General features: G+C 54.7%; 12 protein-coding genes across 12 annotated transcripts; 6 read left to right on the top strand and 6 right to left on the bottom strand.

Moving 5' to 3' along the window:
• Window positions 1-673: 673 nt before the first annotated feature.
• Window positions 674-2,056, bottom strand: PG986_012905 (uncharacterized protein; the record flags this gene model as incomplete). Its single annotated transcript, XM_066849127.1, has 1 exon — window positions 674-2,056. The coding sequence occupies one exon, from the start codon at window positions 2,054-2,056 to the stop codon at window positions 674-676; it is 1,383 nt and encodes a 460-aa protein (XP_066695823.1).
• A 562-nt stretch (window positions 2,057-2,618) lies between these two features.
• Window positions 2,619-5,236, bottom strand: PG986_012904 (uncharacterized protein; the record flags this gene model as incomplete). Its single annotated transcript, XM_066849126.1, has 3 exons — window positions 2,619-2,808; window positions 2,861-5,147; window positions 5,209-5,236. 3 exons carry the CDS (start codon window positions 5,234-5,236, stop codon window positions 2,619-2,621), a joined length of 2,505 nt encoding a protein of 834 aa, XP_066695822.1.
• Window positions 5,237-6,619: 1,383 nt separating this feature from the next.
• On the top strand, window positions 6,620-7,258 carry PG986_012903 (uncharacterized protein; the record flags this gene model as incomplete). The annotated part of the gene is made up of 2 exons (XM_066849125.1): window positions 6,620-7,046; window positions 7,122-7,258. 2 exons carry the CDS (start codon window positions 6,620-6,622, stop codon window positions 7,256-7,258), a joined length of 564 nt encoding a protein of 187 aa, XP_066695821.1.
• A 1,080-nt stretch (window positions 7,259-8,338) lies between these two features.
• Window positions 8,339-8,866, bottom strand: PG986_012902 (uncharacterized protein; the record flags this gene model as incomplete). The annotated part of the gene is made up of 1 exon (XM_066849124.1): window positions 8,339-8,866. The coding sequence occupies one exon, from the start codon at window positions 8,864-8,866 to the stop codon at window positions 8,339-8,341; it is 528 nt and encodes a 175-aa protein (XP_066695820.1).
• A 998-nt stretch (window positions 8,867-9,864) lies between these two features.
• Window positions 9,865-10,846, top strand: PG986_012901 (nucleoside-diphosphate-sugar epimerase; the record flags this gene model as incomplete). The annotated part of the gene is made up of 2 exons (XM_066849123.1): window positions 9,865-10,313; window positions 10,369-10,846. The coding sequence occupies 2 exons, from the start codon at window positions 9,865-9,867 to the stop codon at window positions 10,844-10,846; spliced, it is 927 nt and encodes a 308-aa protein (XP_066695819.1).
• A 461-nt stretch (window positions 10,847-11,307) lies between these two features.
• Window positions 11,308-11,691, top strand: PG986_012900 (uncharacterized protein; the record flags this gene model as incomplete). The annotated part of the gene is made up of 1 exon (XM_066849122.1): window positions 11,308-11,691. The coding sequence occupies one exon, from the start codon at window positions 11,308-11,310 to the stop codon at window positions 11,689-11,691; it is 384 nt and encodes a 127-aa protein (XP_066695818.1).
• A 311-nt stretch (window positions 11,692-12,002) lies between these two features.
• Window positions 12,003-13,005, bottom strand: PG986_012899 (uncharacterized protein; the record flags this gene model as incomplete). The annotated part of the gene is made up of 2 exons (XM_066849121.1): window positions 12,003-12,294; window positions 12,365-13,005. The coding sequence occupies 2 exons, from the start codon at window positions 13,003-13,005 to the stop codon at window positions 12,003-12,005; spliced, it is 933 nt and encodes a 310-aa protein (XP_066695817.1).
• A 1,509-nt stretch (window positions 13,006-14,514) lies between these two features.
• On the top strand, window positions 14,515-16,361 carry PG986_012898 (drug resistance protein; the record flags this gene model as incomplete). The annotated part of the gene is made up of 4 exons (XM_066849120.1): window positions 14,515-14,761; window positions 14,925-15,049; window positions 15,102-15,192; window positions 15,244-16,361. 4 exons carry the CDS (start codon window positions 14,515-14,517, stop codon window positions 16,359-16,361), a joined length of 1,581 nt encoding a protein of 526 aa, XP_066695816.1.
• A 304-nt stretch (window positions 16,362-16,665) lies between these two features.
• On the top strand, window positions 16,666-18,566 carry PG986_012897 (Asparagine synthetase domain-containing protein; the record flags this gene model as incomplete). Its single annotated transcript, XM_066849119.1, has 4 exons — window positions 16,666-17,334; window positions 17,388-17,828; window positions 17,881-18,426; window positions 18,480-18,566. 4 exons carry the CDS (start codon window positions 16,666-16,668, stop codon window positions 18,564-18,566), a joined length of 1,743 nt encoding a protein of 580 aa, XP_066695815.1.
• A 766-nt stretch (window positions 18,567-19,332) lies between these two features.
• On the bottom strand, window positions 19,333-19,515 carry PG986_012896 (uncharacterized protein; the record flags this gene model as incomplete). The annotated part of the gene is made up of 1 exon (XM_066849118.1): window positions 19,333-19,515. One exon carries the CDS (start codon window positions 19,513-19,515, stop codon window positions 19,333-19,335), a length of 183 nt encoding a protein of 60 aa, XP_066695814.1.
• A 1,144-nt stretch (window positions 19,516-20,659) lies between these two features.
• PG986_012895 (uncharacterized protein) lies at window positions 20,660-22,645 on the top strand (the record flags this gene model as incomplete). The annotated part of the gene is made up of 5 exons (XM_066849117.1): window positions 20,660-20,756; window positions 20,814-20,864; window positions 20,996-22,197; window positions 22,269-22,393; window positions 22,447-22,645. The coding sequence occupies 5 exons, from the start codon at window positions 20,660-20,662 to the stop codon at window positions 22,643-22,645; spliced, it is 1,674 nt and encodes a 557-aa protein (XP_066695813.1).
• Window positions 22,646-22,903: 258 nt separating this feature from the next.
• PG986_012894 (glycoside hydrolase family 28 protein) lies at window positions 22,904-24,335 on the bottom strand (the record flags this gene model as incomplete). The annotated part of the gene is made up of 3 exons (XM_066849116.1): window positions 22,904-23,557; window positions 23,622-23,724; window positions 23,785-24,335. 3 exons carry the CDS (start codon window positions 24,333-24,335, stop codon window positions 22,904-22,906), a joined length of 1,308 nt encoding a protein of 435 aa, XP_066695812.1.
• Window positions 24,336-25,983: the final 1,648 nt, after the last annotated feature.

Below are 25,983 nucleotides of genomic sequence, written 5' to 3'. Positions count from 1 at the left end.
TTTACATACATTTTCTTTCCTTAACTGTTTTATGATTTTTGGTAACTGATACCCCCTGACTCGGCATTCTGGAACGAGCGGCAAAGGGTCGGCTACGAGCGTCATGGAGGCCTAGCGCCCTACCCACCACAACTACTATTGGTTTAGACAGAAAATCAAGACTTCATTGTTATCTCTACTACTCCTGATCCCCTCTCATGTGCATGAATTAACTAGTCCATTGTCCTCGTCGATGTGATGCAATTGCTTTGTTCCCGTGATCAAGTCTTAGAGCCCCGGTAGGTCCCATCCTTTGTTGACTTCTGTTTACATGGCAATCTTGTCTTCTCGATTCAGCCATGACGTAATTTGCTGAAGGGGCTGATCAGCCTTTATCCCCAAACGGACAAGCCCGGGAAAAGGCAAAGAAACAGTATGAGACATGCAGTGCTACATCGTGGACAGGGACAGGCAGCCGAGTCACTGTCGCTGGACTGTAGCATACCCTTCCACGGGGAGAAACACTCTTCTTTGTGAACGGAAGATGCTGGTATGAGTCACGCGCTCAACATTCAGAAATCCTTTCGGCTTCGGGTAATGTATATGTGTATTCATTTTATATATCATCGCATCTACCATGCTATTTGCATCTCTCTCCCCCTTGCCGAAGCTCAAGACTGGCCTGCGTCTTAGCTTAACGCATTCTCCCCGACGCTCTCCTGACCGTCCGCTCGAGGCTGCCACGTACATGGCGCCTATCACCATCCTCCTCGTACTCAAAATTCATCTCATCGTGCTCCTCGATTACATCACCGTATCCGGAATCGCCAGCATTTCCCACAGCACCATCGGAGCCATCGTACTGGGCGTACCCAGCCTCCGCTTCATAGTCGGGCATCGTCCTATACGCACTATTCATCGTGTACCCCGTCTGCGGCGCCACCGCCCTGTAGGGAGCGACAGCGGGATGCTCCTGCTGCTGGTTATGGACGTAGTCATGGCTAGTATATGCAGGCAGTTGCCTCGATTGCGAAGACGAAGAGAGTCTGTTGCCGATTGCGGAGTGATAAGCACTGTCCTGCCAGGGAACTTGCAACCCATGCGAATACCGAGGCGGCGGCGTAATCTTGGAGCTTCGTCCCTGGGAGGAGGAATAAGAAGTCTCTTGATGACTATTATGACGACGCGACCTCCCATCCGATGACGACGAGGGGACAGACATAGGCCTTTCGCTCGTGGCGGCCGCGCTGACATCAGCCTCGCCAGGAGGCTCCTTATACTTCTCCTTTGCCGTCGCGATGTAGGCGTTGTACTGGTCCGGATCCAAGCCCGCGACGGAGATACTGTCCCACGGTCCCACCGACACGGACGCGCGTCGATCCATCGTCTCCTCGTCCTCTTCATAATCCTCCTCCGGGATCGTCGGCGCCGTGGAGGGAGGGACAAAGTCATTCCGGGGTGGAACGGGCGGCTGTTCCGAAGCAGACGGAACAGCGGACGAGGAAGACTTGGCATCACGAGAGGCGGAAGAACCGTGTGAGTATGAAGTATAGAAGAACGGGAGAGGCTTCCTGCTACTGCTGTTACTCCTGCTAACACCGATGCTCCTGTGGTGGTGGTGACTGCTACTCAAGGGCCGAGGGCGATGCTGTTGCTGGTTCTGTTCAGCCGAGGATGAATGCGGCTTCGGATGGGTGTCGCCGCTTCTCCGCTCGCCACTGCTGGTCCTGGCGCGGTGGTGGTGGCGTTGCTCCTCACGGCGGCGGCGTGCTTCTGCATCTTGGTCCTTTCCGTCAGCGGCCGCGGTCGAGGGTCGATGTCTGGAGCCGCTGCGATGACGTCTGTGGTGCTCCTCATTGCCGCTGCGATGGCGATGGTGGTGGCGGCGGTGGTGGTGCTCCTCCTCACGGGGGCCTCCTGGCTCCGTATCTCGCTCTTCTCCGCCAGCGGACGAGGTCTCGGGTTTGCTCTTCTTCTTCTTCGGAAGGGCAGGCCGTCCACCGGCCGCCCATGCTAAAAATGATCGGGTCTTTGGGCCGATCGATGACTGGCGTGAAGGTTCTGAGCCGCCTGGCATATCTCATTTCAACCAGGGGGGTCACCCAGTTGTCTTACCCAAAGAATATTCTTTCTACGCACGTTTGGTTTCACAGGCAAACGCGAATGAAGCTGCAGGTAGTCTGAAGAACAAAAGAGGCCCCTGCGTCAGGTCCTATATATACACTATCCTTGGACCGAGTCATCCTTTGTGTTTCCTCAGCTCCGGCATTGTTGAACAACAAGAGACATGATGCGTCAGGGGCAGGGCCATTGTTCTCCAAAGGCGTACCCTGTTATCCAGGGGTCAGCTTTGTGGCCCCGAAATCAGTTTATAACCGGCTCGACCGAACACTGCCCCAGTTTCGTCCTCCTTTCAATATCCAACTCTTCAGCTTGCATTCACTAAGGGGTGGAGAGTAAAAAGGGCGTAAGCCTTCTTCAGCCATGGCTTGTCAATACAATGGTAACATGACGCATTGGAGTCTATTTCTTTTCCTAGTGTCTGGTATCTTCATGTTGTTCCTTCACTGTGAACAGGATCGCAGCTAACCCGTCATCTCTCATCTCTCATTGATGCAACGTCCAGTTCCATCAGGTTTTCATAGGCAACTGTCGAAAGTGCCAAGGTAACACGACCTCATTCCACGCGGGCACGGTTGAAAAAAGTAGACATAAGCCGTCTTCTTCATCTCCTCCGCATCAACAGCCTCAACGACCTTCTCGTCGTTGAAGAGAACCCATTTGGGTACTTCAGTGTCAATAATCTTGCGAATGAACGCAACGTAATGCCTGTACATGTTAGTATGTACAAGAAAGGACGGGAAGGTTTGGTTCAGCTTACCCAGCATGGATACTAGTACCCTTGTGGCACACAATGCTCTGCAACTGGAATTTGGCTGGCAAGTCTGCACTTCCAGGTTCTTGCTTCTCAGCTGGTGCCGGTGCGCTGCCTGTCATTTCCGAGTCGCCTCCAAAGTCGCCTTGATCGTCGGGATGATTGAAGATCCACTCTATGGCTCGCTCAACACTGCCACCTGTCTCACGTAGCGCCTTACGTGCCTGTGGCGCACTGAATCCCATCGCGCAAACCTGCTCCATCTTCTCCGGGTCGATCTCGGCTCCGGTGACACCACTGCCACCTGCCGCAGCAAGTACAAGTGGCTCATCGATATCCGGGTCCTCCATATGACCGAAGAGCCACTCCATCGCGGCATTCGGGTCAGCATTACCGGTGGCATGCAGTGCCTTCTCGCAGCGGTTCTTGGGGAAGCCCATGGACATCAGCTGCTCCAAGGCAGCCTCGTTTGGCGCGAAAGCCGGAGCTACATTCGCGGGCTCGTCAGGTAGAGTTTCCTCATCCGATTGTTTACCTGGGGACAGGTAGGCATCAAGATCGAATGGTTCGTCGTCGACGATAACGGGAACATCAACCTTTCGAGGTACCCAATTTTCTACCGTCATCTTTCTGGCGTTAACGACGAGCGTGGTGGGGAAGGTCTTGAACAAAGAGCGCTTGGAGAAACCCTTGCTGCCACAAGAGGAGCAGGTCAACTCCACAGTCTCAGGAGCCGTCAGTCTGTCAACACACTCCTTGAACGTAACTGGTCGGTACTTCTCCCCTTCTCCTTCAATAGCCGGGAGCTTCTCAAGAGGCACATCGATAAAGATACTGTCTTGCTCGTTGGATTGGTAGCGGACCTTCTTGCAGTCAAGGCACTGGAGTCGTTGCTCCATGACGAAACGGAAGGGCTGGGTTGGGTCACTCAGCGGTGCCTCATGCTTGGAGCGGGTGATGAGCTTAACCAAGTGCTGGAGAAGTTCGAATGCATCTTGCTGTCTCATGGTAGAGAACTCTTCGTGGCCTCGTCCAATAAGATGCTTGAGCATGCTGGGTGCCAAACCCTTCTGGTGGGACTTCTCAGGGGAGAACTCGGACGGGATAACATCAGAGTCAGGCTTCGAGTATCGTCCAGATAACAAGCCATCACCCATTTTGCAGAGCTGGGTCTCCAGATCCTGGGCCGGGTCCTCCACAATTGGCAGATCGGCACCAGGTCTGTTGTAACGGTCTTGGAAAGATGGCAGGTCAAACAGGCACTGTAGGATGCTGGCGAGGTAACAGCTGTTGCCCAGGTTCTTGAGACCGGTGAAACCGGGACCAAAGAGCGGTTGAAGCTCCTTGCCATCTTCGGTCGTCATGGAGAATTCCCAGCGCAGGTTTTGCTCGATCTGCATCTCGGTCAAGCTCTTCTCCGTCTTGACCCGTTCTGATAGCATGATGCCCCAATGGGCCAGGTGTGTAGCCAGGTTCTCGTCGGACCGTTCGTCGTCACACTGGTAGCAGTAGACATCGGCAGTTCCTTCGGGGGAGATGGAGCCAAGCTTGACAGCTACAGCGTGCTTTGAATCGGTGGCATGAGCAAGGCCGTGTGAGTTCCCACCGACGCCACCGAACTGAGCTCGACCGCATCCTAGGTTTCCGCATTCCAAGCATAACCAGAGGTTCTCTTTCAGATCACACTGATAGCAATGGCCAAGGTCGCCGCTTTGGATCTGCTTGCCTTCGTGTTGCTGTAAGAGGAGGATGTGCTCGCAGGAAGTCATTTCCTGTTCCCAAGCCTTGACCTCCTCTTTGCGCGAGAATGTGTTGGCCTTCATGATACCGTCGACGACCGATGCGATCTTAGGGTTGAATAGATCAATGTCGACATTGCAATCCAGGCACTTGGCAGCGGTATGGTAGTCGTAACGGTCGGCTTCGGTCTCGGCCGCGATAGCGAGCTTGGTCATCTTGGCAGGAGGCTCATCCTTAGTGACCTGCTTCCGAGTACGACGGATGTTGAGAGCCAGAGGGTGGCTCCGAGAGGCATTGTGGAGGGGCGAATGCAGCTTCACGCCGGTGCAGCCACCGTTGAAGCATTGCAGGCAGACATCGAGTCCGGAAGGGTCATCCTTTGAGGGTGGTGCTTCGTTAGTCAACTGTTGTGATGAAACCCGGCGATGCGACGACAGAGGGAGGGAGTCGTTTCGGAATGACGAAGCCTGTAATATTGGACTTACGATAGAATCAAAGCATTGAGTACAGTCCTCACGGTAAACCGACTGGGCGGGCGTGGGAGGACTGAGAGCTGCGACGGCGATACAAGGTAAGCAGCAGGCCAGCTTGTGGGAGTTGAGTGTAGCACTTACAGATGGACTCGACGTGGGGGCACGCCATCTTGAGTCAAGGCGGTGGTGTTTCGGGCCTGTGTGAGTGAGTTGGAGGAAAATATGGAAATGGACCCGAGCGAATGGGCGAGAGGGACAGGGCGAATGATCGCAACTTGGCTTCCCCAGCTTTCAACGAGGAAATACAACACAAGGTGATGGTCGGTGGAGGAAATGGCAGCTTGCTTGATGCTTGCTGACCTCTGGCCTAGCTACGATTGTTGGTTGCTTGTGGTTGTGTCAGGGAGGGGCAGCAAGCTAGGCTCTAGGAGCCTGCAGTGTGACGCGCGATGACAAGGCTAATAAAACCACGACCAGGCACCAGGAGCAAGAGCAGATCAATCAATCACCAATGCCCCGCGTTTGCCAATTGGAAGGATCAATAGACAGCTGGCGGGCGACTGCGCGGAAGAAATGCGCCTTCTTTTCGATCCATCGAAATGTTTGGTAATCACATTATGTACAAGCCATGGAGGTAGCTACGGTCGGTACTTTGCCATCGCAGCCGACATCAGCTACCTAGAAACATTTTGCAGGGATTTCAACCTCGTCATAGTTTCTGGGCTTAGTTCACTTTGCCAATGCCGATGACGATTTGCCAGTTGGTGCATGTTTGTTTCGTGCTGTTTTTCCTGTGGGAAATTACTTACTCATAATTGCCAACACGGTATTGTTGGCTGCCTCGGCAAATTGATTGCCTGTTGTAACCCAATCGGGGCCGAGCTGTCTGACGTCCAACTGCGTCTCCGGTCGGATCTGATAAAAGGCGAAGGGGGAGGGAAAAAAAAGAGAGTTTCTGATTGATAAGGCGCCTCAGCTGCAGCAACGATGTGTGGGGTACAGTGTGTGCTCATGTCAAGTCCGCTTCATCCGCACCAAGCCCTTCGCCCCCAGAATGTCATCGGCCGCACTACAGATTCCGCCGCTGACGCACAGTGTGCCTGGAGTATCTCCGAGCTTGCATGAAATCATCCATGCCGCCCTCCATCCACTAAAAACTTGTCGGGCGCCCTCTGATTCGCCAGCAGAGGCCTCAGACCGAGATCGCCGACCAAGGCCGCGCTGGTTAGTTGGGGACAAGGGATTTGGAAAGTTTGGAAAGTCGGGGTTGGCTAGCCTGTGCCTCTTGACTTCATAGCGCTTTCGCTGCGAAGGCCAAGCTCCGATTTTCTGATTTCATTTCGCCCTCAGATCCCGACGAACACCAACTGCTTTCTCTTCCCAACCGCCACTCCCATCTTCCTCATTGCCATTTTGCATCAATCCTCAAACTCAACCATCAACGAGAAATCCCTATCCTGATACCAGTTTGACCGATTTCCGCCTCGCGACCCCTGATATAACACTTGAAAGTCAACAGACTATCTCCCCACACATACACATACTCGCAAATATGTTCTCCAGGACAGTCGCTACCACGGCTCGCCGGGCCATCGCCGCATCCGCACCGCGCATTGCCACCCGCCAGATCATCAAGCCCGTCGCAAATGCTACTCTTCAACAACGGCGATCGTACCACGAGAAGGTCCTCGACCACTACAGCCGCCCGCGCAATGTCGGCTCCATGGCCAAGGGCGATGTCGATGTCGGCACCGGTCTGGTCGGAGCTCCCGCTTGTGGCGACGTCATGAAGCTGCAGATCCGCGTCGACCCCGAGAACAACACCATCTCCGACGTCAAGTTCAAGACCTTCGGCTGCGGTTCTGCCATTGCCAGCTCCAGCTACCTGACCGAGTTGGTGCGCGGCATGACGTTGGAGGAGGCCGGCAAGATCAAGAACACCGAGATTGCCAAGGAGCTTTGCCTACCACCCGTCAAGCGTAAGTTTTCTTTTCTGAATCGCTGCTGCTATTGCCAAATTTCAAATTGATGTTCGTCTAACGTTCCATTCATAGTGCACTGCTCCATGCTTGCCGAGGACGCTATCAAGTCTGCCATTTCCAACTACTACACCAAGAACCCCACAGCACGGAAAACCGACCTGGCCGGCACTGCGATGAAGATGCCGACTGCTGAAGCTGCCACCGCCTAAGATTGTTATTGAGTTCCAGGAGAGTTGAAGAGGCATGATGATACCAAGAAGATTTCGATGGAGGGAAAACTGCCCCATTATTGGGTTGAATTGAGAAAAAGTCCCCAAATGGTGATTAGAGGTGTCGGTTACTGGGATTCTACAAATCGAGGAGTTGCTGGGTATTGCAAGGAGTTTGATTGATGAAAGGGAAGGGCGCAAGAGATTGCATCGCCCTTGAGCAGAAGACTATCTTTACCTGAGGGCCGTTTGGTCCCAGAGGATGCCTACGGTTCTGCATGTTTGGTGTCGCTGGCTGCAGTGATGTATACGCCAGAGCGACTGACAACCCATCGCCTCCCACCGTTCATGTATCATAATTCAAAAGAATAATTACATGATCATTAGCGATTTATGATGCACATAAACGACTGTTGACTGTGTATACATTCTTACATACTTCTTATTTAGTGATTGCTAACTTGTGGTGAAACTGCCCAAGTTCCAGTTGCACAGCTGACCGCGCGCCACACATTCCAGATATCATGACATCATCCTTGACCTTCGAGCTCATCAGCAAAATATTCTTTGTTGCTTGCCTTTGTCGGAACTTGGGGTATTCCACGTTTCATGATAGCTCTAGTACGGGACTGATGTTCCCCGAGACTAGCGACCTCAGTCACAAATATCCCTTTGCTCGCCTCGGTGTATCTCGAATATTGAACCAAGGTGGCGAGCAGGCCTCCTGCCCTGTTAATCTATTTAGTTGATGATTCCCATGTCCTTCAGTTCTACACCCCATGGACGTGTCATTGAAGCGTTTCGGAGTCCAGTGCTATGGCTGCGACTGCTTGATTGACTCTGCGCCACTGAATTGGCTTCCAAAATGGATATCACCTGACAATTGTCTCTATGGTCACTCACTGGCAGCCTCTTGAATGCTGACAACGTATCCTCGGTCCGAGAATTGGCAGAGAGGGGTCTTGATAGCCGTGGGTGTTTTCTCCAGGGCGTCATGATGCCCCCTTCGACAATAAGTCAACCACCTAGTGGGATTGTCCGTCTTCAGTCGTGCTTTCGACCATCATCTCCGGAACCCGTTCAGGACATGGTCGCCCCGGAGCCAGCCCCTTTCGCAAGAAGCGCCTCGAGGCCAGCATCGTCATCATCATCGCTATCATCATCATCCTCATCGTCCCCTCCGCCCATTAGATCAATGACCAAGACGGATCCCGACTTCAGCTCATCGAGCTGGAAGCCCGCCTGCAGCACATTGGCGACATCAAAAATGCAGCCGGCCACATCCAGGCTGATGTCTTGCTCCTTGAACGCGAGGCAGACCAGACGGAAGTGCTCATGGTGAACGTCCTCGATGCCTTCGCCCTCCTCCGAGTCGCCGTCAAAGATCAGGACGACGTTGCGGTGAGATGTGCAGTAGGCGCCGTGGCTCCTCAGGGCCTGGGCGAGCTTGGCGGGCTCGGTCTTCGCGCCGACGGTCAGGCGGGTGAAGAGCTTGCCGTTCAACAGGGCTTTGGCGGTGCGCGGGTCCGCGGGTGAGAAGATGGCGACGTTGGCCGGGAGGGCGGGCGGCGCAGCGGTGCTACCGCTCACGTCCTTGGTGGATGACATGTTGTAATGAGATATGAGGCGATTGTGAAATATCAACAGTGAGTGGCTGGCTGACATATAAAAATTTGGTTGAGGGGGGCTCACAAGGCGTCTGCCTGGCTTATGGATCGGTCATTTACAGCGTTTATTTTGCACGACCTAACCCAAAGGAGTAATAAACTGGTGCAATATGAAGCTGGACCAGGGGAAACAAAAGGGGAAATGCAGGGGAAATGATTTCACTCCCCTTCCATGACATAGCTCGTAGCTCGATCGTGGTTGATCATGTTCGTGTCTAAGGACTTTGCCATTCGTAGCTGAAGTGTAAGCTGGGGAGCACAGTTGGTACTCGGAAAGTCGACTCTGCTCAATCAAGCCGAAGTGTTGTCAACTCCCTGAGCCTGAAAAATGATATACTTAGACGCGCCCAAGTGACAACAGCACCCTGGAAGCGACTGCGAAGATGGGAAGCTATCGAGCCTTATACTGCTGCTCATCAAACAGCCAGTGGGCTAGCAGTCTCGGATGCTATTCGGAGCATCCCTAGATATAGCATCCGGGACCAAGCAAAGGTATGCGCTCGGAGCGCTCCTGTCTCCGGTTGACACAAACTTCCAGTGTAGACATTGGCTGAGGTGAAGGGAAGAAATAACCATGGCAGGCCTTTGCATTTTCCTTGAGAAATTCCCGTTTCCTCGTTCCTCCATGCCCAACTGCCCCCCCACCCAAGTGTCTCCATCGTATGACTTGCCCATCATCAATCGGTTGACAATGAACCGAAATGCTGGTCACCCCGCATCCCGCTAGGCGCGAGACGCGGGCACAACTCCACCCCCCAGCATTCGCTCAAGTCCCCGCGACGCGGACTGCGGTCCGACGCACGGCAATGAGTCGGGAAGTGCCACCAGATGATACATATAAGAAGTGCTGGCATGGCTAGCTTCTGGTCCCGAGCTCGCGGGTGGTTGAACGATCTCACTCACATCAAATGTCAACTTTAGTCCGCCAGTGAAGAAACAATGTCGGCAAGCAGCAGCACCAGGAACGTCATCGTGACAGGGGCCGGCGGCCTCGTCGGCCCCATGCTGGCCAAACGCCTCCTCGACGAGGGCTACCGCGTGATCATGACCGACATCGTGCAGCCGACCGTGCCCGCCGGCACGGCGCATCCCGAGAACGCCGTGTGCATGCAGGGCGACATCTGCGACGCGTCGTTCGTCCAGGCCCTGGTGGACGCCGCGCAGCCCCTGCACGCCATCTTCATCTTCCACGGCATCATGTCGGCGGGGTCCGAGGCCAACTACGACCTCTCGATGAAAGTCAACGTCGAGAGCGTGCGCAGCCTGCTCCTGCACCTGCGCCGGACCAACCCGGGCGTGCGCGTCGTCTACTCGAGCTCGCAGGCCGTCTACGGCCAGCCTCTGCCCGCCGTCGTCACCGACGCCGTCACGCCCACGCCCGAGGGCACGTACGGGGCGCACAAGCTGTCGACCGAGATCATCATCAACGACATGCACCGCAAGGGGCTTCGTCGACGCCTTCATCGTGCGCTTCCCGACCCTCGTGGTCCGGCCCGGCGCGCCCTCGAACGCGGCCTCGTCCTTCCTGTCGGGCATGATCCGCGAGCCCATGAAGGGCGAGACGTGCGTGATCCCGCTCCAGGACCGCAGCTTCCAGTCGTACATCTGCTCGCCCAGCGGCGTCATCGAGAACCTCGTGCGCGTGCTGAACATGAAGAGCGACGCGCTGCCGAACCATGTCCGCCATATCAATTTCCCGGGCGTGGCAGCGAGCACCCAGGCGCTCATGGATGGGCTTGCGAAGTACGGTGGCGAGGATAAGCTGAAGCTGCTGAAGGAGGAGACAGACCCGGCTATGGAGAGGATCTTGCGGAGTTGGCCGCAGGACTTTGATCCGAGCACGCCGGATCGGTTGGGGCTGGTTAGAGATAAGAACCCTGAGGACTTGGTAAAGGAGTACATCGATTCGTTGAAGGCATAATCGGCCCAACCAAACGAATCATCTAATTACTCGTTGTGTATCATGTATTTAGCTACAAGCTAACTTTCCTTGGACCTATCAGTTCCCCCATCATCGTGTTTTGGTCATGTCCCCTGCCGGTCAAGGTTGATGGACATAAGTCTAGACCAATTTAACCACCAAAGAGCCCAATGAGCCCTATAGCCGTAGACGTTTAGTTGTCGAAGAGACAATGAGCACCTTTGTTATATTAGGACTACGTCCATACATACTACACAGTGGCCATTGAATCCATTGCCACCCTTTGTCTCACTATGAGACATTTGCCTATATGAACCCCCTTAACCCTGTCCCTTTCCTGAGTCTCTCTTTCCCACTGGATTATCATCACCACCGGCAAACAATCCCATTCTCTTCTTCCTATTCTTTCCACCACAATCACAACTACTACCTCTTTCTTCTTCCCAACTTCCACCTCCAAGATGTCCACCACCACCCTCCTCGCCGTCCGCAGCGCCGACACCGGGTGCGTGGTGTACATCGACAGCAGCGCGATCCCCGCGGGCGTCAAGCACGGCGCCGCCACCTGCCGCTGCGTCAAGATCCACGGGCCCGAGGACCTCGAGTCCATCCAGAACTCGATCCGGGTGTTCCTGGCCGCCAGCGACTCCTCCTCCTCCCCCAGCAGCAAACGGAGCGGCGCGTTCGGCGCCAAGCCCAGCGTCGAGGTCGCGCACATGCTGCTGGGGATGGCGCCCGTGGGCGGCGCGGCCGCGGCCCGGAGCAATGCCGCGGCGTACAGCGACAACAAGTGGAAGATGGAGGGTGGAAAGACCTGGTGGTCGATGATCTTTGCCGGTAAGTAAGTCAGGTTAAGTATAGCGGACGGGTGGTTTCCTGTGAATCAAGGGAGAAGGTAAGTAATTGGGCGGACACTGGTGTGCCCTGGGGTTGGCTTCGTTTCTCTTTTTGTTTTTGTTAGCTGGTCTAAAGGGGTGGGCGGTTCACATATGGCTATGTCCTTAATACTCGAACCACCTACGTGGTCATAATAATCTCAATCTTGAGACAAATCTCCGTGTGCTACATACATACATCTTTCTAGTAACGTTTCCATTGTGATGCAGCCATGATAGCCACAATCAACATCGGAAAGAGGTATAGCTGCCCAACCAAATCATGACGGGGCCGGGGTGCTAAGCGCTTTGAGCAGGCTTATCAGTAGATTGCCCGTCACCGTGGGCTGGCCATCTCGTCTCCAAGCTTTCCTATCGAATTTCTGCCATATGGCCTCTATAGCGCGTTCTGTACCAACTTCACAAGAGCTGCTTCTTTTCTGGCAGTATTCGGCTGAGTATACACCCTCGACTACATCGTACTCCTCGTCATCCCAGTCCGGCTCGGGGTCGTAGTTGACAAAGTTCACGTAGATGTGGCGCCAGCAGTAGTCAGCAACCCCCATCTTCTCACTAGATGCACATGAAAAGTCAGATATGTCGTCGTTACTTGCCATCCGTGAGAGTGGGTTTCGTCACTTACAAGCCAGGCCGTCCCAGCCGAGCCAAGTCACGATCGGATTCTTTGCCGCAGCGTTGGTTTCTTTCCTCTTTCGCCTTCTCGAACGACGCCTGGTCGCAGTAGCCCTGGGTGGAAATGGACCACTGGCGCATTTGCTTGACACGCTCCTTGCCGCCACGGTCTGCCGACGGCAGGGTAACCCACCGGCGCATCTCGGCCAGCGTGAACTGCTGCATGTCGAACAGGATGTCCGCCATGTCGATGGAGTTCAGCAATGGGGCAACCTCGGCGTGGACCGTACGGCAGACGCGCGACATGGCCCAGGGGCTATGCTTGTGGGAGTCGTGGCGGCCGCGCTTCCCATCCTCCTTCCTGACCAGCGCACCGGTTGCACCCCTTCTATAGCCCTCAGAGCAGTAGGGTGATGTCCCGATGAGCTGCAAATATAGGGCGGGCGCCGGATCAGTCTGTCCATTTTCTCCGTGGTGTCGTTGTGCGAGAGAGAGCTGATTTAGGTCGAGGTAGAACGACGCGATGTAGTGTCTGTAGATCACTAAACGAAGCTCGGCAGGAAGTCCCATGAACGACGCTTGAGGGTTCGCGATCCTGCGCCGTTTGTTTGGGCGTCCTTTCTTCCTGATGGCATTTCTCTTATTGCCCATGGTGCTCGGCCAAAGTGGTAAAAAGTGGTAGTTGGAAGGAATGGGTTGACTGGTACGGAATAGCAGGTCAGATTTCTTATTTGAAGTAGGTTTACCTACATCATGCCACTTAAGTTACATGTCGCCATCTTCTGTGACATAGACGGCAATCCCTGTTTGCCGCGCTCGCCGCGTAAGCTGGCCAGCCGAGGGGTTATGAGGTCTAAGCGTCAAAAGCAATGTGATAACCAATATTGCTGGTTCTGTCGGCGTGGATGAGCTCTAGTCCTCATACCCATGGCATAACCTCACTCGTATGGGTTGGTATAGAGCATGGGACCAGGGAACCCAAAGAGCTATATCGGTAAAGTATGGGGATGTTAAGATGACTGGCCGGATCACCAACACGAAGGCGACCACCTCACCACGAACGCGGGATTGAGGATCAAAGAAATCGGTGCCCGGTGTTCGAGGTCACGGGAGCGAGGTCCACCTTAGCCAAGGCAGGACTCGACCGCGACGCAGCGCGACATCCAGACATCCTTCAAGAGGGAAGTGGACGACATGGCGGCCCGGCCGACTGTTTCATGGCGAACAAAGTGCCATCAGAGCCTCCGCTGTCTTTGCGGGTTTGAGAGAGTCTGGCTGGGTGGTCGAATGCAGTAGTTGAGGCGGCAATTGTGAGGTTTTGTCGGTAAGGAGATCACATCATGGTAATCGTGCCGCATACACTGATGATCAGTTTGGACAGAGCGCCTCACTACCACAATGTAGACCAATTTCGTGAATGAGCATCTTTCCTCGTCCGAACGTTATTTGTTCAATGTTTGCTCAAGCGAAGAGGCTCGGCTCGGATTGCCGCGACGGGATATCAGCGCGCAACTGCCGGCCGCCTCCCAGCACTACATCCGCAGTCATGCTGCAGGGACCGCGAGTCCGAATCCCTCGACAGCAATCAAAACTGCATGCAGCGTCAGTTCAATCCACCGGGTAGAAACGCGCATGGAAGCAACTCGAGGTGGTTCAGCATTCGCTTTACGTCACCTTTATCGATGATGAAGAGCCGGCTTATTCACTAATTCAATAGGGGAATGGGTTGGCTAATTGACACCTGCCTGCCTGTGTTGCCGCCTTTCGGCTAAAGCCCCGCCGACGCCTTCTCCGCGTTCGCTCTCCATCAGCACCCATTACCCCAGCTCCACCCACCACTAACGCCAAAGTTGGTAAAGACTGGGAGGGACTGGAAAAGGGCATGTAAGCGATGGGAAGGAACGACCGAGGACCACTGGAGCCGGTCCTCGCTCGGCATATCAACCTTGGAAAACAAAAACAAAAATGGCCAAGATTGATGCCCTCGGCGACTTCTTTTGGACGATGACCTGAGCCACGGAATGTTTGACCAGGTCAGCGTCAGTCTCTCTTCTCATGCCAGATAAACACCCATGGCGAACTCATCTTATTATCTTTACCTTACACCTACAATTAACATGATCACAAGCCTTACGACAATATTCTGGCCCTAAGTACAACATGATTGAGCGGGCCAAGTACGAGCCAGACCTGGGTGGTGCGCAGGATGTCGAAAAGGCAGAGCCCCAGGAAAACGAGTCTTTCCGCGAGGGCGACCCACGCGCAGGTAATACGACCGACAACGACACCAGATCAACTTTGCCATTATCCAAGGCCAAAAGCATCGCTTTGGTGGCCACGGTAACGGGCGCAGCCTTTCTGAATGTCGGTACCATCAATTACCACCCTCGACAGCCAAATGTGGGCGGTGCGTGCTAAAGTCCCTACCTAGACACTTTCAATACAAGCAGTGGTCATCATCCTCCCGACCCTGGGGGTAGATCTCGGTATCCCGGACAGTCGACTGCAATGGATTGTGTCAGCGTATTCTCTGACCTTTGGATGTTTTCTGTTGCTATGGGGCCGCATAGCTGACCTGTACGGCAAACGGACCATCTTCATCCTCGGCAGCGCTTTTGTCGCTGCTACACTCATCGCCAACCCCTTCCTTCCCAATGAAATCGCGTTCGACATATTCAGGGGACTGCAGGGCCTTGTAAGAAAGACCCCTATTGGTCGTACCTGGATTATCAACTGATCAGCTTCAGGGCGCGGCAGCGAACGTACCGACGGCCATCGGGATCCTGGGGGTTACCTTTCCTCCTGGCAAGGCAAAGAATTACGCCTTTAGCGCATATGGTGGGTGAATCCAATATCGTGTCCGCAACATCTATTGACATTGCTTACCAGCCAGCGGCGCACCTCTGGGGTCGATTTTCGGCAACCTGTTGGGTGGAATCACCGCCTCGTACGCCAACTGGAAATGGGTCTTCGGAGCCCTCGCTGGGATATCGTGTTTGGTAGCAGTGGCGGGCGTCTTCTTCATCCCACCGCAGCCGCCGAACCCTTCCATCCAGAAGCGGAATGCGTCTCTTTGGACATCAGTCGACTGGTTTGGCGGTTTCCTGATTACGGCCGGGCTGCTTGCCCTGTTGTTTGCCTTGACCGAAGGCAATGTTGTAGGATGGCAGACTATCTGGATCTATATGCTAATGGTCATCGCTGGCTTGCTCATTGCCATCTTCGCTGCATGGCAGTGGTATCTGGAGACGCACTCCAACACAAGGTCCCCGCTGATGAAAGTCTCGGTTTTCAAGAGCGGCATGTTCAGCATGGCCATGCTGATCATGATGATATTTTTCGCGGTCTTCAACGACTGGATCGTCTATGCGACGTACTTTTTCCAGGACTACCAAGGGCTGAGTCCACTCCAAACGACGTTGCGCTTCATACCCACGGGTGTCTGCGGTGTTTTCGTAGCGCTCGTCGTGTCCAGGCTCATTTCGAGAGTGCCGACTTACATCCTGTTGATAATTGGGAACATTTCTGTGGGAATATCGTGTCTGCTCTTCGCCATCCCGATCCCGTCGGACACGCCTTACTTCGCCTTCGGTTTCCCCGCCATGATCTTGGGCGTGGTGGGCGCCGATATCACATGGCCTTGTCTGACGCTCTTTACGTCGGCGTCGCTGCCGCAGGAAGACCAGGCACTGGGCGGAGCATTGATCAACGCCTCGGGACAACTCGGCCGATCGATTGGTCTGGCTATCACAACAGCGGCTCAGACAGCCATCATGGCGAGGGAGCGCGGGGTGTCTGTGGAGCAATCTGGAAAGGTCCTGCCTTGGGATCCTCCGTCCCTGGTTGGGCTGAGGGATGCGAACTGGTTCAATTTCGCACTGGCGATGTTTTGCACAGTCTTGGTTGGGCTTACTTTCCGAGGCACTGGCATCGTCGGCAAGATCGAGAAGCCCCGCGAGGAGAGAGGCGAGGAAGCAACCACAAGCGGAGATGATGTCCGGCGGTAGCTACACGGATGCAGTACCAATCTTGGAGAATTGCTAGGTGGTTATATAAGAGCCAAAAGGCGTATCTTGCAGAGAATTCTAATCATAATGCCAATTGTTGCTTGACTTTTCTCGCTTGACTTTGTGGACGACCAAACTGATGATTGGTGTTCGTTAGCAGGCGGTCAATTAGCCATCGGAGTTTAGCCATTGGCAGCTCCGACCAGGCGCTGGTTGGTCTAGCCCGCTGTGATTTCTTCAGCGCTCAAGCGACCGTGGCACTTCCTGCCCAAGACGCACGCAACCTTGCTGCAGAATCTGAACCATGTGCGGCATACACGCAACGATCTCAGTTGCCAGGTATATCGAGTTATCTGAGAACTTGCGGCAGCTTCTGAGCAATCGTGGACCGGACCATTTTGGGCTAGTGGAGAGAGAAATTTTTCTGCCCAGCGTCGCGCCTGACCTCCGCATCGCGCTCAACTTCACGTCTACAGTGCTTGCGTTGCGCGGTGACCACGTCGCCAAGCAGCCCTTTCAGCACGGCGGATCCGACTCGGTACTCTGCTGGAATGGCGAGGCCTGGAAGTTCGAGGACGAAGTAGTCAGTGGCAACGATGGCGAGTCCATCTTTGCGCGCCTCGCGCAATGCAATCTCGGCGCTGCCGCTGAAGATCGGCAGGCGCACATTCTGAACACTCTCCGGAAGATCCAGGGCCCTTTCGCTTTTGTCTTCTATGACTCTGTCGGCCAGTGTTTGTACTTTGGCCGCGACCGCCTCGGTCGCCGCTCCTTACTTATGAAAGAGGAGTCGGATGGCCAATCGCTATCGTTTTCTAGTGTCGCCGACAGCCCAGCTGCTGGCTGGGAAGAAGTCCAAGCCAATGGCATCTATTCCGTTCGATTTTATCCGGAGTCTTCTGGCGAGAAGCCCATTTTCTTAGGCCATCACATCTCTCGGCACGAGTGGGTCGAAACTGGTGGCGCTGATCTGGTAAGTGCCAGACGCGCCTCTCCTCCAACGCAGCTGATAACTCATATCGGTAGGTTTTGGGAGTTGGCAGTTTCAACAAAGATCTGCCTCAGGGCGCTGAGGACCAGCTTGATTCTGCATCTCCGTGTGTGAGCTCGTTGCACCATCATCTCAGAGAGGCCTTGGAATTACGAGTGCTCGGGATTCCAGAACCTCCAAGACCCGCGGACCATCTGTCAGATGTTGACACCCGCGTCGCTATCCTTTTCTCAGGTGGTCTTGACTGCACCATCCTCGCCAGGATGGCTGATGAGCTGCTGCCCGCTACGCAGGGTATTGACTTGATCAACGTGGCTTTTCAAAACCCCCGCGTCGCTGCACAAAAACAGGCGGCCCCTAAACCCGGCGTAGTCGTCGCTGATGACTATGAGCGGTGCCCAGATCGGCAAACGGGAAGGAAGTCCTTCGCCGAGCTGAAGCGTGCTTGCCCTTCTCGGGACTGGCGCTTCATAGCTGTAAGACGCCTTTGCCATCTATAGCTTTCGTATGACTGACCGATTTCCATAGGTCAACGTACCGTACGAGGAAGCCATGGCTCATAAGGCTCGCGTCGTGTCACTGATCTACCCCCACGACACCGAGATGGACCTATCAATCGCCCTGGCCTTGTACTTTGCCGGGCGAGGTGTCGGCGTCGGCTACACAGAGTCTGCAGAGTTCAACCCCGATGCCCCAATGGTCAGTACCCCTGCTCGTGTACTCTTCTCGGGACTTGGGGCAGATGAGCTGTTTGGAGGCTATTATCGCCACGTGCGGGCCTTTGAGAGGGAAGGGTACCCAGCCCTGGTCGACGAACTTGAGCTGGACATTGCCCGGATTGGCCAGCGCAACCTGGGGAGAGATGACCGTGTGTTGGCGAACTGGAGCAAAGAGGTCCGGTTTCCGTATCTTGATGAGGGTTTCGTCCGCTTTGCCATATCGAGTCCCGTCTGGGAGAAGTGCGACTTTGGAAACAAGTCCCATGCTGTCGATATCGAGCCGGCTAAGCGGGCCTTGAGACTGCTGGCGGACCAACTGGGTCTTCCCGTAATCGCAAGGGAAAAGAAAAGAGCGGTAAGTCTGCATCGAATTCCCGTTGGTTGGACTCATCGCTGACCTACCTAAAGATCCAGTTCGGAACTCGAACAGCGAAACTGGGAAGCACCACAGGCAGGTTAAAGGGGACGGCATCAATCAGTCTTCAGGGCGCGTAGCAAGTGCTACGACGCTACTCCAATCTGGCAGTGATGATACATCAGATACTTCCGAGCTGGCGGGAAGCACCCATGGTGGTTGCGCTCTTACTGTGTGTTTCTGCTTTGGCAGTAACCCTTGAGGCGCCGAACCCCGGAGTGCCGCTGGCAATGAGGTCGTAAAGGCAAGTCTGAGCTAGGCAATTGGGACTGAACCGTGACTGCATCAATTGGATGGCCTGTTCAAAAAGAAGAGCCATGTGAAGACCTTGCTCTATTTGAGTCTTTGCTTCTATTGAGGTAACTTAGCATCGAATCAAACAAAAGACAAGAATAAACAGCAATACATATAAGGCGATTCAACGTTTATCCCCTGTTCCGTTTCAGGCAATCTACAATCTACTTACCTACCATCAGGACAGCGGAAGACCTCAACAGCAGCAGTGTCGCCACTCTGTCGTCAACCACGCTCACAGACGGCAGAAACTTTTCTGTTAGTTAAGCTTTTTGTATTTGGTCGTAAACTTCCCAAAGGCGATGTGCGACTCCTAAACAGCGGCGACACGATGCTACTGCTTGAAGATGCTCTTGGCCAAGATGTTGGTCACTTTATAAGGCGTTGACGGCGCCTTCCCTTCTGCATCTCCTCCAACGTGATCAGTAGTTTCGATGGAGGAGGACAAAGGAGCAAAGCCTCGCTTCGGGGCAATGTCCCGACGCTGCTCCGCTACAGAAACCCCAGTGGTTCTCCAGATCGCATTGGCACAGTATTAGGTGTATATCGGGATCAAGTCTCGACGCCGTCGTTGGTCACAGCCTGGGCGAATACGCCAGCTCTGTGCACCGCTGGCGTCTTGTCCGTGGCCGATGCCATCTTCCTGGTAGGCACGCGTGTCGAGCTCATGGTGGCCGCCCACGAGCCTAGAACGCACGTGATGCCGTCCGTCCGCAGCGCCTCGCCCGACCGCATCGCCGAGCTACATCGGCTTTATAGACCTCGAAGCCAATCACGACGATGGAGTTGATGAATATATGATGTCTAGCCTGTGGTGGATCGGGAACCCCTGCACCCGCCCATCTTGGAAGCATGCGATGCGAACATCGTTCGATCATGTGGAGCCTCAACGGCTTCGACGATCTTCCGGTCACGAAACTCTTACCTAGGATCAATGTACATCAATTAAAAGGAGCATGCAGGATGGATTCTAAAAGGTAAGAAATGGGTGTGGCTGTGTTCAAACTTAGTATATATTCTAGAACCGCCCATGGTCAGCTTTCGTCTCCTGGCCATTTCATTTGCCTTGCTTGTGTTGCTAGAAAGGGAGGTTGTATTCTGGTGCTAGAAAATGGTACTGCGGCAGTTGGTGGGCACTGAAGAGTTAGTGTCCGGCTCAATGCGGGGAAACTGCGTACCTAGACGCGGGTAGCTTCTCCCTCTGGTGGGCATAGGGGTCGCCAAGTGAGATCCGGTGCAGTTTGCCTAACTTTCAGCTAGTGGTCTTAGATCTATCTGCAAGATACAGTACTGGCCAGTAAAGGGATACATTTTGCATGCACTCATAGCAACTTGAATCCCCGAAATCCTAATGGTTCTCGAGTCGAACGACTTCCCCTCCACTACCGCCTGATTTCTCATCAACAGGGGCGCGCTAAGGTCACTGGATGCCCCGCGGTCGTTGTTGCACATACGTTCTGTTCAGTCAACGTTCACCTAGGAGCCTCGGTTGCGCACCCACCAAATGGTGCGGGGGCAATTGCCATGTCCGACTTGCCGCTGCACGCCGTACATGGCATGTTTCTTTACTCGGGTTTAGTTCACATAAAGGCGAGCAAGCACCAGAGTAGGTGAAGTACCTAGGTGGACTACCAACAGCCACGACTTAAGGAGGGATAGAAGTCGAACGGGTTTCCTCGCCTTCAATGCCAGCGACCGCGGTACTTCCCGTCATCAAACTCAGTTGCCACCCATAGGTTGTTGTGCCTGAACAGTTCTCGTTCGACCTGCAGAAGGCCGGTTTTCCCGTACTGCTATCCATTCTGTTCACTTCCAGTTCTTATTTTGGGGGCCCTTTTCACAACCAAAAGAAGCCGATCAATTCAACAACAGCTCCGAGATGGCGTCCGTGGTCGAGAAAACGGCCCAAGGCACGATATACAAGGCTCATAGGACCTTGACCGTGCCAAGTATCGATATACTAACCTTGCTGTTCGGTATGGAGTTGTTGACCCGACACCTCCGAGACATTTCGGGTAACTGACATCTGCCAGAATCCGAACAATGCTATTCACCCAATACCAAAGTCCTGCATGCAGACGCAGGTCAGTCAGTCTTATATGCACCGTGCACATTCCTTTCGCTGTCTGGATGACAACCCATTGGGTTGGACTCCTGCATTGACCCATACACTATTTGGTTCTGGAATAATATGTAATTGACAATCATGGAATAGATGAACCATCCAATTGCCTGACCAAAGGCCAGCTTCTAGTGCAATTCAAGAGACTGGCGCGGGTTCTCCGTGACCAATACGGCGTGGGTGCCCAAGGTCCATCTCGGGATGTGGTGTTTAACGTGAGTGGTGGCCACTTCATGCTGCCCCTCATCTTCTACGCCACCTCGGCGGCCGAGGGAATCTTCTCCTCCACGAGCCCTTCGGCCACACCAGAAGAGCTAGCCTACCAGCTCAAGGAAACGACGCCAAAGGTCATCATCTGTAACGATGACTCCAAGGCGAACGCCATCGCCGCCGCGAAGCTCGTCGGCTTTCCCCCGCGCAACATCCTCTGCTACCGCGGGGAGAAGCACATCGAGCTGTACGAAGCCGCCAACAACGCCAAGATCCCCATTTCGAACCAGGAGCTTGACTGGCGGCGCATCACCGATGTCCATGAGCTGGAGCACAGCGTGATATGTCTACTCTTTTCCAGCGGGACCACGGGCCTGCCCAAAGCCATGAAGCTCTCGCACCAAAACCTCGTGGCGGAGAGCAGCCTGGTCCTGGAGCCCATCAAGGAGTACAACGCCAAGTACCGCGGACCGGAGTATGAGTACATCGGCATCGCGCATCTGCCAGTAGCGCATATTGCGGGGGTTATGGGCTACCTTGTCAATTGTGTCTACATGCGCGGCACTATTTTCTGGATGAAGAAGTTCGACTTTGCCAAGTTCTGCGAGTACTCCAAGAACTACAAGATGACGACAGGTTTCAGCGTGCCGCCCGTTTACCTCCTCATCACCAAGTTGCCAAACGTCACCGATCAGTTCGATACCTGGGTGGACGCTATAACGGGTGCTGCGCCAATGGGCGAGGAACTCCAGGTCGCCGTGGGCAAGAAACTGGGTAAGGGCACCACACGCCTCCGCCAGACGTGGGGACTCAGCGAGACGACGGGTAGCATCACAGTCGTGCCGCTTGAGACCGAACACTGGAGGCCCGGCACGGTTGGATCCTTGGTCGCGAACCATTCCGCACGTCTTGTTGACGATGATGGCCAGGATGTCGAGCTTGGGAAGGAGGGCGAGATCCTCGTCAAGGGCCCGGTGGTCATCAAGGGGTATTGGAAGAACCCCAAGGCCGATTCCGAAGCTTTCAAGGACGGCTGGTTCTACACAGGAGATATCGGTGTGTTCCGCGATGGATGGCTCTACATCGTCGACAGGAAGAAGGCAAGTAACCCAGAACCATCTGGCTTTCGCCAATAAGTCAGCTAACCCTGGTACAGGAACTCATCAAATACAAAGGCACTCAGGTGGCTCCAGCAGAGCTCGAGGCCCTCTTACTGACGCACCCCAAGATCCAAGACGTGGCTGTTATTGGAGTCGAGGGAGATGGCACAGAGCTCCCACGGTACGTATATTGCTTGCCCCTTTTCATTCTGCTCATGAGCTGACACAGCACAGTGCGTACGTGGTGGCGGATCCCAAGAAGGTCTCGGAGCAGGAGATCAAGGCGTTCGTGGCCAAGCAAGTGGCACCATACAAGCAGCTCCGTGGAGGCGTAATCTACCTCCCTGCGATTCCGAAAAGCCCCTCGGGCAAGATCCTGAGAAAGGAGCTCCGGGCGATGGCGAAGAAAGAGTCTAACGCTTCGAAACTCTAGCCATTAGGCATGCATCATATCATCTTGTGGTCTGACGGCCTGTGATATGCACTTATTGCCAGGGTTCCCGTTTGGTCTCTTCTCGGTTTCATATTTGTTCCAATTACTGGCAATTATATGCGATTGCTTTGCTGTAGGGATTGCTTTAAGCCGAAATCACTGTTTCATAAGTCCACAATACTGAACAAATGGGATTTGTTCTATTCTAAATATAATATATCGGTCGTGGTCTCGTTTCAAATGAAGCACCAATTGTCACTACCTGTTGTTCTCCTCCCAAGTCGGACCGGTGCAGGCGAACCCCTTGGGGCCATCCACGTTGTCGCACAAGTAGCTGGCCGGCGCCGTCCCGTTGACCGTGTCCACGATGTCGATATCCCTGATCTCGATGCCCGTGCAGGGGCGGGCGGCGGAGCACTGCACGGCCGCCACGACGTCGCTGACGGCGGTGCCGTGCCAGTCCTCGAGCACGAGGTCGCGGATGTGGAACTCGGAGGTGTCGCAGCCGCCGGTGGCGTCGTTGTAGGACGTGCACTGCGTGACGGCGAAGATGCCCGTCGCGCCCTCGAGCATGAAGTTCTGGAACGTCATGTTGGCCGCGTAGCCGAGGCCGCCGCCGCCGCCGTTGGGCGGGTAGCCGGCGACGCGCCCCGTCCAGGTCTTGACGTAGGCGCCGTAGCGCATCTTGTCGAGGATCTGGATGTTGCGGGCTGTGACGTTCTCGATGGTCTCGAACTCGCCGGCGTACTGGCCGATGCTGCCGATGGCGATGCCGAGCCCCGTGTGGAAGCGGCAGTCCTCGATGAGGATGTTGGTCGAGTTGGCCTTCATGGCGATGCTGTCGTCGCCGTTGTCGACGACCCAGCGGCGGAAGGTGATGTTGTTGGCGTAGACGGTGTCGGCGCCGTCGGTCTGGTGGAAAGATGGTCAGTTTTCAGGGCTCAAAACGGTAGTGGTAGGAGAGAAGAGAACTCACGTTCAGAGACGAGAAGTCGAAGCCGACTTCTTGCTTGGTGTCGGTGCTGTTGACGTAGATGTCTTCCATCAGGATGTTCTCGGAGTGGATGACGGTGACGGTCCTGGGCGATGAGAATGAGCGCCGCGTCCTTGGGTGGGCCATTATGGGATTGAGTACTTACCACATTTGACTCTGTACGAAACGGATACCCTGGAACACGCTATCGCGGGATCCCGTGACGGTTATCTGGTGAGGGCGGCCGGGGTAGTTGTTGGTCCCATTCACGAAGTCGTACCAGACCTGCCCGTTGCCGTCCAGGGTGCCGTACCCATGCCCATCCCAGCGCACGTTCTCGCCGCCAAACAGCCAGGCGCTCGACTGGTTCTGGTAGCCGACGGGCAGCGAGTGGTTCAGCCAGTAGGGGATGTTCTGGTCCCACAACAAAGTTCCCTGCAGGTCGACGTCGACGTTGCGCAGGCCCGTTGTGTTCATGACGCTCTGGATGTGGTACGTCTCGTTCTTGAAGACGACCTTGCCGCGAGCGCCGTCGGCGCCGTCCGCATCGTTGTGGCCGCAGCGCGCGAAGGCGTCGAGGATGGCGGGGGCGGAGTCGGAGCCCGAGGGCGCGGGCTCGACGATGCAGGTGTTGCTGTCTTGGGGGGCTTGGGGCTTCGCAACGTAGGAGGCGGCCACCGCGGGCGCGAGGAGTGGGAGTAGAAGCTTTCCGAGCATCTTGAGAAGATTGACGACGAGAGTACCGGGTCCTGGTCTGTCCAGTAACTAACCTCGTGTGTCGAACACGGGTAGACTCGCCGGGTTATATACTACACGACTCAGACAACGCGCCTAGAGAGAGGGCCCGGCATGGCATTGCCGCGAGCTCCAGCGCAACTCTCTGCCCATGATATCATCCCGCAAAGCCAAGGCGTGTTGCTCGGGCTACCGTGAGCGAATTCAAGGAGAAAGGGCACACAATAAGCAACTGCAATGGAGATCATCTGCAAGGCTGCCATGGAACAAAGAAAAGGCGGACGCACATGGGTGGATAGAATCAGTCAGTCTTGACTCGAGGTCTGGTCCGGTCGGGCAGAAGCCCGACTGCTGGCGGTCCATGCCCCGATACGGGGCTCCGGATCGACATTCTCAGTTCCTGGCGTTGTGATCTAGCGTCGCCTTTGCGCTGGGGTTTCCCCAGTTCCCCACGTCCCCCCACTCCCGAATTTTTCTTCCGCCAAAACATTTACACGCCTTGGAGTGAACGTGGCTGGTTTGGATGAGGGACTGGTTTGCAGGAAGCAACTGGAAAGTTCAGATGGAGAATGTCACTGCAGGTCTGTTGTCTTTCCCGGAGCAACCTGGGATCGTGGATGGCCAATTCTTGGAATGCCTCGCTCGACTCTCGATACTTCAGAGTCATTCCATCCTGCTCTCCCCCCGTCGAGAAGAGCTTCTCGGAGAAGTACCGAATTGGGTTCCCGTTTGCTGTGGGCCGCCACGGGGAAGGTGGATCTACGATGGAGTCGTCCCCGCGCTCTCCTTGGCAGTCGGGCCGATTCCCACATGCATAATGACGATCGGTTTTCGTCCCTGGCCAGTATATCCTTCGTCAGAGCCCGACACTCACGGGAATTACTGGACAGCCTCAACTGCAAGCTCATTCCCGTTGGTTAGAGCAGTCATCGGCGTTGCTTATATGAACCGCCTTGGTCTCGCCCACATTCAGGGGTCGCGAAGGGCAACTTCCAACAGCTCTCGGCCGGGCCAGTCGCATATGCCCCCCAATGGCGTTTAGATAAGCTTCTCCGGGATTCCCGTAGCATATGATGACTGTGATGGATATGTAGACAGTAGGACACAGTTTCTGGGAATCTAAATAAGCATGCGGTTCAGCTGTGTCAATCGCCAGTGTACTCAGCTATAGTGTGGTGACAGTCCCAACAAAGGACCATTCAAGCAGACATAGAGAAAAGGTGTAGACTGTCCGAGATGTCACAGACCAAATGTTAATGCATCTTGGGTGTTGATCTTATATTCCAAGTTGTTCTCAGCATAGCATACACAAACCAACGAGCGTCCTTTCTGTTCCTCTAATGCCATATCCCGTGTCCTAAGAGAACTGAGTTCCGACGCCCAGGAGATCAGCAGACTGGTTGGTTTTGCGACTCGCAAACGGCTTTGATCCCTTGGCAACGTGTTTGCGGTCTTGGTATTTGGTCTTGTCGGGCTCGCATATGACGGACGAGGCTTTGGCTTTGGCATCGAATTTGACTCTTCTAAAGATGTACTGAATAAGCTTGAATACTTTGAAATCGTGTACATCTGAGCGCCACCTACGATGGGTGGTTCTGTCTTGGCTTCCCAAGGCAATCGCCAGCTTGAA

The sequence above is a fragment of the Apiospora aurea genome (assembly GCF_038362705.1).
Source record: "Apiospora aurea strain CBS 24483 chromosome Unknown utg000008l_segment0_segment0, whole genome shotgun sequence".
Taxonomy (NCBI): domain Eukaryota; kingdom Fungi; phylum Ascomycota; class Sordariomycetes; order Amphisphaeriales; family Apiosporaceae; genus Apiospora; species Apiospora aurea.
This window is presented reverse-complemented; position numbering and strand designations above follow the sequence as displayed.